The sequence below is a fragment of the Maylandia zebra genome, linkage group LG16, assembly GCF_041146795.1.
Source record: "Maylandia zebra isolate NMK-2024a linkage group LG16, Mzebra_GT3a, whole genome shotgun sequence".
NCBI classification, from domain to species: domain Eukaryota; kingdom Metazoa; phylum Chordata; class Actinopteri; order Cichliformes; family Cichlidae; genus Maylandia; species Maylandia zebra.
The window spans coordinates 30,770,352-30,780,477 of record NC_135182.1 but is presented as its reverse complement, the minus strand read 5'-3'; the positions used below and the strand labels follow the sequence as shown (position 1 = coordinate 30,780,477).

The window sequence follows — 10,126 nt, the reverse complement described above, 5'->3', positions numbered from 1 at the left end:
TATGGTTTATCCATTATGTTTGGTTGGTCATTTAGACTGTTTATCATTAATTTGTGATCTAGCTGAAAGTAATTTTTGATCATTAATTACCTATCTAAAGATTTATGTAATCAGCTGAGATAAATATGATGCATTCATTTCAGCTACTTCTCTAACTTAGTCTGTTTTTTTATATAACCTTACAGTATCACTTTTCTAGTTGCACCTGTTACCTGTCTAAAAGTTTAGGATCATTCTGAGTGTGTGATTGGCAGGAGGAGGAGGGGCCTTCTGAGTACCTGAGAACAGCCACTGAGGGGAAATGAGGTCGCTTCCTGATCTGAGAGGCACATATAAAAAACGAAAGTCAGCGCAAGGGAAACAAGTGCACATGGTAGATGAAAGCTGACGGGAAGGCAGCGCGGAAACATCTCAGGTAACAAACACGAGGAGAAGCGACATTAAACGATCAGATAATTACATACAATAAATAATCCGTAATTTTAGATAATATTTAACATGTTATTCATGTTTTTAGAGCACTCTTTGGTGATAACGGGTGTGTGCATCGCGTGGTGTCCGAAGGCACAGCATCATGAGCCAGTGGAAGCAGATTCAACAGCTGGAGATCAGACTCCTGGAGCAGGTGGATTACCTGTATGACGATAACTTCCCCATGGACATCAGGCAGGGGCTGGCCAGCTGGATCGAGTCTCAGGACTGGTGAGTCTTCATCTATGTGCAAAGAAGTGTGGGGAAAAAAAAGTCTGTATTACAAAAAAAGGCAGCTGTCTTCATAGGCTGAAAGACCACATGGTATGGAGGACTGAAGCTGCCAAAATTAACATTAACTAAATACACAAATTAATGACTTAGTACATAAATAATTATGCAATTAAGTACACAACATGTAATATTAATGTTTTTCTTTTTTATCAAAGTATTGTGAACTATTTATTTACTATTTACCAAATATGTCTGTCTTTTCATTCTTCTTTCTTTGTAATGATTGTAATATAGCAGTTTATATAAGTGAGTTTTTATTTGTGCTTTAACTTAAGTTGTAGTTTGCTTCCAAAGGGTGGGGATGGTTTAGTTTTAGTATCAGTTTTATTTTTTGTAATGTAAGTACAAAATAAACCCATGACTCAGTCACATGGAGTTATCATCTTCAGTTAATAAAATGCATATTTTTATTTTATTTCAGTTAACTCAAATATTTATTTTATTCATTTTATATTAGTTTTAGTCGACTATAATAACCTTGTACATAAGACTAAAGATAACCAAATAATAAGTATATGAAAATATATTTAGGATATGAGTCTGGTGTTAATATGCTGGCAAAGAATCACCTCCATAAACACTCACAATGTCAGCCGTTTATATTTGTTTAATAAAGCATAAATGTCTAAATAAATATTCTTTAAGAAAAATACTTGAGGAAAAATGGAGTAAGGCAAAATGATGAAAAAATAATAATTTATAAATGAGTAACTTGAAATTAAAATGGATGAATAAATAATTCAAGGAAATAATCCTATGTAATAGTTCTGAAGCAAAATAAGACAGAAATATTGTCTATCAAATATTTTAAGTGTATAGATATCTATATTTTTAATGGGTCTAGGCTTTTTAAATTTAAATCCAGAAAAGCAGGAGTTTTTGATCCAGACGTCTTCTGAAGCTCAGTGAAAGTTTGTGCAAACATAAACGATCACCTGTGCATCAAAAACATGTTGACAAAGCTGAGTTCAAATCGCTGAGTTTATACTTTTGTTCAGTTGAGGCTGATTGATCAAAACCATGACTTCTTGGTTTTACAGCCCACAACTTCACGTCATAGACCTCATTTCCTACAGGAAGCTCTTTTCAGTGAAAAACCCGCTGTAGCTGCACCTTCTTCCTTATCAACGAGAACAGTGATCATTTATCACCCACAGAGTGTTTGCTTTTAGCTAAAAGGAGAGTAAATGGATGCTTTTAGTTTTCGGTTTCAGCAGGATTTAGGAATGATTGTGGTCTGAGTTAAAGTACATTTTTCAACGGTGCTGGGCAGATCTGAGAGAACCTGCCTGAAGGCTCTTCCATTCCTTCACTAAATAACATGTACATAAGGCTACAAACCTTTGAGTTTTATTCCACAAGAAATACAATTTAAAAAGTCCAAGAAATGTATTGAAGACATAATTTTTCATAGTTTTCTTATTTTTTGTCTTATACAAAGAAAAGGTACATGTTTCTTGTTGTTTTCAAAACTTAAAAGACCTTTTTCTCCTCAAAGATTATTGGTTAAGTTCAGTCTAGAAATGCATATATCAGAAATAAATAGGTTATGTAATGGTAGCTACATTTATTTTTTAAATACAGTCTATGATTTTTAACTTGGGAGTAGAAGGATCCTGTTATGTCGCCATTCATCCCCTTGCGAACGGCGCTGTACGCCTAAGTGATGTCACACCTGCTGTAGCAAGCCACCATGTTGGTGTCGTGTCAGCCGGTCCTGCAGCTGTCGATTTCTTTAAAATGGTCCATTGTGCTTCTGCTGGGTTGAAGAGACAATACCAGTGCGAATGTGGAAGTTTTGTCTCAATTGCGACATCTATTGCTCACGAGAATACTGCAGGGGAATTCGCACCCTAAGTACTGGAATGAAGGGTACAGAGCTGTGGCGGCATCATTATCGGCATGAGAAGAGAGAAAAACCAAGAAGACAAACTTACTCTTGAAGTCTGGCTTCAGTGATCATTCAAGGAACTGCAGTTTTTGGTTTTTTGGGGGCATGACATGTTCTCCCCGTGTCTGTGAGGGTTCTGTCTGGGTACTCTGACTTCCTCCCACACCACAGTCCGAAGACATACAGTTAGTGGGGTTAAGTTAACAGATGATTCTAGATTTCCCATAGGTGTAAATGGCTGTCTGTCTCTCTGTGTTAGCCCTATGACAGACTGGCACCTGTCCATGGTGGTTGCAGGTGAGCGCAGCCTATCCATTGTCTTCCAACCCTTTATTGGAAGAAAATGGATGGATGGACAAAAGTACCACTATTGTCAGAACTTCCCAAATCACACTTATTTTTGACTCTTGAGCAAGGAACTATTCAATTCAGTTTTATTTATATAGTAACAAATCACAACAGCAGTTCCCCGATGGCACTTTATATTGTAAGGTAAAGACCCTACAATAATGCAGAGTAAACACCAACAACTTGCTCACCTCTGTGAGCAAGCGCTTTGGCAACAGTGGGAAGGAAAAACTCCCTTTTAAGAGGAGGAAAACTCTGGCAAAACCAGGCACAGGGAGGAGCAGCCATCTGCAACTGGTCTGACTGCAGTCTAAGAGCGAAGGGCTCTCATGGAGTGATACGGTACTCTAAAGTCATTAAGATAAGATGGGGCCTGATTATTCAAGACCTTGTAGGTCTGTGGTAGGTGGTAAAGCAACTTCTTTGTTCTTCACAGGTTTTGTTGCTCTGAATCTCCTGAATGTGTCACTCTGTATACTTTTAGGGACACCGCGGTGAACGACGAGTCGATGGCTGGCGTGCTCTTCACCAACCTGCTGACCCAGCTGGAGAGGGTGCGCTCGCAGGAGCAGAACTTTCTGCAACGACACAACATGAAAATAATCCAGCAGCAGCTGCAAGTGAGTCCACCTCTCCCCCAGACATCTAATTTCTCAGCACTTCAGATCTGCCTTTGTAACACAAACATTTGTTAGACTTCCTGTTTTCTAGGACAGGCTAGAAGCTACATGCTTGTTTTTTCACATGATGCACTTACTGAGTGCTCCACAGATGACAAAAACAACTGTCACCCTAATGTGCCCCATACTGGAAAGCAGCCTTGACAGACAGATGTAGTGTAAATAGAGGAAGTGTGTATGCTCTACTCACACAGTTTTATTGACACATATTACAGAAGAAACAGGTGAGATTTTTACTACGACGTGATTATGTGGAAAGATAAAAGCTCAACACGTGCTTTTAAAGCGTCACATACATGTTTACACAGCAGTGAATGAGACCGTTCGGCACACGGTGATGGCAGAAAGATGACAAAGATATGGGTTTCAAATCGCATATGGAGGAAAAGCTGGTTAGTTAGGTACTGGTATTTTTATATGGAAGATTGCAAATGACAAAAATACAAAAAGTTAACATAAATAAAAAATATTAATAATACATGCTGATATTCAATTAATAGTGATTTATCTAGTTAACATTATTTATGGTGGCTGCCAAAAATAAAAATTTGAGTTTCTTATTTAATATTAATATTACTGTTATCCATAGTGGATTAAAACTGCCAAAAATATAAATGAATATTAATTCAAAACTACTGAAAAATAACTACTTTGAATGAAACAGTTAAGAGCTGACTGAAGTGCAGACTTTTAGCTTTAATTCAAGGGGTTTAACAATTTCTGTATTAACTGTGTAGGAGATACAGCTATTTTTATACACACGTTATATTTTTAGAGTCTCAAAAGTAATTGGACAGTTGACTGATGACTTAACGGCCAGGTGAGGTCTGTGGTAAGGCAGGCCGGATTCTGGAGTCCTGAAAGAAGATAAAGTCTTACAAGAGTGAAGGGAAGATAAAAGTTTGGAGAAGGAGAGAAATCTGATTTGAAGCGTATAACATCTGTTAAACATGGTGGAGGTAGTGTGGGCCTGGGCATTTATGGCTGCAGGAACGGGTCACTTATGTTTACTGATGATGTCACTTCTGATATAAGCAGCAGAATGGACTGTGACGTGTACAGAGCTATACTCTCTGCACAACTGATCAGACCTAAAGAATACAAGCTACTAGCAGAGAGCCCCACAGCATCTAAAATCAGACTCATGTTTGTGTCGTGCTGATTAAAGCAAATCTGATGATCCTGATCAGTCTGATAGTTTTACATAAATCACATGATTCAGCACAGGCTGTGGAGCTTTAGGATGTTTTTGAGGAAGTATATGCATGTTAATCATTTCTCATGATTACATTCGAAGAAAAGGCTTTTTTTTGTTCTTTTTTTTTTGTTGAAGCCACAACTGTGAGCATGGATTCAACTGCATGCAAATCTGTAAAAGAAGTTTCTAGCTGAACTTTGCAGACTTAAAAGTATTCAGGATTTGTGGGAATTTTGCAAAGTTCGTAATTAGCTGCAGTTTATTTATGGCAGTCCAGATTAAGCAGCTTTAATTCTCATTTAAGTTGATATTTGTGGTGTTTCTACATGAGTTTCCTTTGTACAGCTCAGAAAAGAGGTCATGTTGGATTCTTTGCTCAGTACTTGTAGGTTATAGTGCTGCTCTGCCCGTGGCTTCTTGTTATTGTTGTGCACTTTTATCCACACACCTCAAACAAACTGAACACAGAGAAAACGTTCAGCCGTGAACTCCCTGAACTGTTGTCATTAAAGCGTCCTCAATTTGGAGAAGTAGCCTCGTGGTGTGTACATGTGCCTGAGGTGAAAGGGAAGTAAAATAATTGCCGTGCTCACGAGTTGGGAATTGCTGTAAATGTGCAGCTTTCTGTTTGTGTGCTGCCTGAAAGCTGCAGCTCCTGTTTTTGCTGCTACTGTTTTAATCAACTGAAGTCAGTAAAGAGCTTTTGCACATTGAATTCCTTTCTTTCATTGTTGTCTATAAACGCTTTAAGTTATTCTCTCTGTCGATGAACCCTTTGAGGATGTATATTCTGCCAGAGGAGCTTCTCAGGAAGTTTGGTTGTGGTCGTCACTCGCTTTTATTCTGGAAGAAAGACAGATACCTCTTGCAGAATGAACCCTCGAGGCTCATACCGCTGCTTCCTGTGAATATGTATATGTGTTATGTGTCAACACTTCTTAGAGGAAGTAGCTACTCCTGTGCGATAGTCGACGGTGTTTGTGGCTTGTTGTTGTTGTTGTTATGTGTTCATGTAACAGAGGAGAGATTTTAGCTCATGTTTGAATCTCTCTTCCATTCATGTTCACGCAGGGTCTTTCTTCGAGGGGAAATCCCTCGCAGTGGTAGGCGCACATTTTTAATCTGACCTTCGCTGCTTGCTGAGGGAAAATGTCAGGAGTGTTGGGTTTGACTGTAAAGTACCCATAACAGCAGGAGAAGTATTTATAGTGAATTTTTGCTGAATAATGTAGGTCAGCTTGGTGAACGGTACAAACTCTGAAAGGATACCAGTGCATCACTGCCGCTGTCATAAGACTGAGCGTGTAGGTGTGTGTGTGCGTTTGTGCGTCCTCAGTCTGTCATTTTAGTGATGAAATATTAGTCACACCTGAAGGCGAGACAAAAACTTTCCCTCTTCCTCCAGAAGAAGTTTTTTGTACTTTTCTTAGTGAGCATTTGAATGTATGTAGAGGCCGATATGCAGCTTCGGAAAGTTTGTGGCTTCTGCCGCATATATTAGCCATATATAGTCTAAAAATAAAGAGATTTAAAGATACAGGCATCTGGCAGGAACGTATGGAGGTGCCAAACTGCCAAAATCAAAAATAAGTTGATTTTTAAAAAAGTGAATGAATATACCATTAAAGGCATCATTAGAATACCGAATTCACGAAAAAGAATATGTCATTAAAGGCACAGAAACAAAATATATAATCCCACTTATCAATATTTAGCAAATGCAAAAAAAACAAACCAAAAAACATCAAAAGGCCATTAACGACTTTAAAACCAATAAATGTGGGTATTTATTTATACAATATATGTTTCTATTGATTCTACTGTTTTACTTACTTTAAATTTCTTATTTTAATGATTAATGTCATTGCATAACTCTGTGATTTGCCTCATAAAAAAGCAAAAAAGGAATGTATTACGAAAATAATGAAATAAATACATCTTTGAAGAAAAGGAGAAAATGCTAATGAGTGAATGAACGTAGATGGATAGATTGAATGGAGAAATAAATAAATGTGGCACTCATAGATAGGGAATGCAATTTAAAACAAAAATAATAATTTGAGCCCTGAAGTCTATCCCTACTTAAGAAATCTAAGGTTTCTAGTGGACAATAATCCTCAGTTAGGGTTATTTGCTAAAGGTTAACAAGGTTTGTCTTAATGTTGCTTCTTTTATTTTATTTTTTAACCTCATGGTGCAAGTTGCATCATTACAATTTTGATTATGCAACTTTTACATGTTTATAAATGAGGCTCACACGCTCGAATCTGTTCTCTAATATTTAACTAAATGTTGTGGTTAAATTCTTTGCCCTTAAAGAGTCGAACCTGGATGAGCTCCAAATATCTGACTTTATTTACTCAGCTGCTGTTCACGGAGAATGCTCGTTTTGTGTCCAGTTAAACTTCATTCCTTTGTTATTGAACTAAAGGGCTTCCGCTCTGTCAGGGATTTCCTTTTCATCTCTTCTTCACAGATAAACAGACACTGTGGGAGTATTGATCATGCTGTGGTTGGTTTTATAGCCTACTTACACAAATGATCACATCATTAGGAAATCATTGGTTCGAAGGTTTTTTCTCAGGGGGTTTTATAACTGAAATTTTCTCTGTTTGCGTCACTGTAGCTGAAATACGCCACCAATCCTGCTGTAATGGCCAGAGTCATCTCCACCTGTCTCAGGGAAGAGCGCCGTATTCTCTCCAGTGCCTGCATGCAAGAACAGGTTTGTCACATTGTCTGCCTCAGTGAAGGGAAAGTCCCTTTATTACAGTCTCTGCTGGTAAATCTGGGCCACTACCAGGAAGACTACACTGTAAAACATATTTCACACCCCCACCCTCCCAACCAGCCAGTTCACTTTATTCCCAACAATCAGTGTTTGGCTTTTTACGGTAATCACTAAAGTGTTTCTACTCCCGTGAACAGGATAACTGTGTTTGTTTAAGCTGGGTTGTTCCATAGAGACTGCTGCTTCACTTAGCTCACTGTTTGGGTTTAATGCACCATAACTTTATTGTTATTGGAGCCAATAAAGAGTAATAAACTCACCTTGGACTACCTCCCCAGCACTACACAGCACACAGACATCATTAACACCTTTTCTTTCTAATATCCGTGCAAAAAAACGTTGTAAAGACCAAAAACTAAAGCAGTCATAAAGAAGTTTACTATATCGCCTTAAAACGTTTCAGTGATGCTTTGCAGCTTCTGCTCACATCAGATGGCACAACACATCTGTTATTGCAGGTTTAAACTCAGTCTGGTTTCAGGTTTCAGAGGAAGAAAGAGGTCTTCTATATGCAGATACTCATAGCTAGAGTTTAAACATTTAGAGAGTCTCTGTGCACAGAGGCTGTTTGTTCCCAAAATATTACCCACGCAATGTTAAAATTTAATGTGCCAGAAAAATATTCAACACGTCCCAGTACACGATATGTCCAATAAATCGACTGTATACAAAAGATGCATGTAGCCACTGTGCTACATGTCCACATATTAACTAAATTTTCAGCTAACTTGAGAAAGCTTGATTACCATGCTGCATCCATGAACTGTACACAGATACAGCTACGTGCTAATACTATAATACTATGGTGAATATTCACTCACCCCAAAGCTGTGGACAGCCTCTACCTCAAAATAAACTGTGGTATTTCTCAGATAATTGGTTAAAAAATGCCTCAAAGACATAAACATGATGAAGATCCAGTCTTTAACTAAGTCTTCAGTTTGCAGAGACCAAAACCAGTGAGTAACATGTTTTTTATTCATGCACTGGCACCCTGAATTTTCCCAAAGTTAATAATGTTTTCTTGTCTAAAGATGGCAAAAAAGCAACTTTAAAAAACATTCATTACACACTGTATTGAACATGAACCCCACATGACCCTGAATCACAAAGCCACAACATTTGCAACATTCTCTGTATCTACTGTACAATATAAAGCGCCTTGAGGCGACTTTTGTTGTGCTTTGGCGCTATATAAATAAAATTGAATTGAACATTTCAACAGCTCTTAGTTATGATGCTGTGGGAGCAGCACCAACAGACATATGAGAGAGTCATGTCATTAATGTTGATATGGTTAAATCAGAAGTAAATAAAGATTACAGTCTGTTCAGAAATGCAAAGTTGTAAATGTTTTTTTTTTTGTTTTTTTTTACAGGGTCCTCTGGAGAAGTCTTTGCAGAACTCTGTGGCGTTTGAGAGGCAGAAGAACATGGACAACAGAGTTGGGATCATCAGGGGCAGCGTGCAGGTAACTCAAACACCTTCAATACAGGATGGAGAAAACACAAAGCTGAATTTTATTGATGAATTTTACACAAAAAAATGTGTTTCCAGTTGATGGACCAGGCTGTGAAATACATCGAGGACATGCAAGATGACTTTGATTTCCGCTACAAGACCCTGCAGTCTCGAGGTGAGCCATTTTACAAGTTGTAAAAATAAAAAGTCATTTACTATTTTAGAATTCTTATTTCATACTACTGTTTTTGTGGTTGTGTCAGAATCAACTGATAGAAACTCTGACGTGATGAAACAGGAAGTAACAAGACTACAGGAAATGCTAAACCGGCTTGACTTTAAAAGGAAGGTACGCACATGCAAAGCTCTGAAACGTGACAAAAATATATGCAGGTGTACAAATAAAAAAATTCATTCACAGTGTGTTGATCAGCCATAAACACTGTATTTTATGCCTTTGTTAGGAGATTTTATCAAAGATGGACGTTGTGATCAAAGAGATTGACGACCTGATGACCTCCCAGCTAAACCCTGAGCTGCAGGACTGGAAACGAAGGCAGCAGATTGCTGCCATCGGGGGTCCTCTGCTCACCGGGCTGGAGCAGCTGCAGAGCTGGTAATGACCTCCAACAAAAAGTCAGAAATCCTTACTGCTAATGCTAATTATTTATTTATTTATTTATCTATTTATTTATTTATTTAGGACAGTGCATGTTAATGAACATAAATGTAAAAAAAAAAAATTACATGAATGTAAACATACCAGATTATAGCCAAGGGCTAATTTCCATCTGTTGTCCTTAAGCATAAAAATAGACATAATAATTCATAAAAATTCATCATTCATTCATAATAAAAACTCCATCACCAAACTTACACATACACACCATTCTGTTCCCAAATAAAACATTAAAACTATACAACTCATACATGATCACACACTTGATTTGTCCATAACCAGTACTTTGTATGGAAGCCCAAAAATGCTAAAA

General features: G+C 37.7%; 1 protein-coding gene across 2 annotated transcripts in view; it reads left to right on the top strand.

Annotated features, from left to right (window-relative positions):
• The first annotated feature begins 278 nt into the window (after positions 1 to 278).
• The window catches only part of LOC101482935 (signal transducer and activator of transcription 4), a 22,207-nt gene continuing 12,359 nt past the window's right edge, over positions 279 to 10,126 (top strand). For both annotated transcript variants that reach the window (XM_023152354.2, XM_004559120.2), the window contains exons 1-8: positions 279 to 415; positions 518 to 702; positions 3,489 to 3,624; positions 7,509 to 7,607; positions 9,052 to 9,144; positions 9,231 to 9,309; positions 9,398 to 9,483; positions 9,599 to 9,750. In XM_023152354.2, the coding sequence (XP_023008122.1) occupies positions 575 to 702; positions 3,489 to 3,624; positions 7,509 to 7,607; positions 9,052 to 9,144; positions 9,231 to 9,309; positions 9,398 to 9,483; positions 9,599 to 9,750 (773 nt within the window). In that variant the 5' untranslated portion in view covers positions 279 to 415; positions 518 to 574. The remainder of the gene's footprint in view (positions 416 to 517; positions 703 to 3,488; positions 3,625 to 7,508; positions 7,608 to 9,051; positions 9,145 to 9,230; positions 9,310 to 9,397; positions 9,484 to 9,598; positions 9,751 to 10,126) is intronic.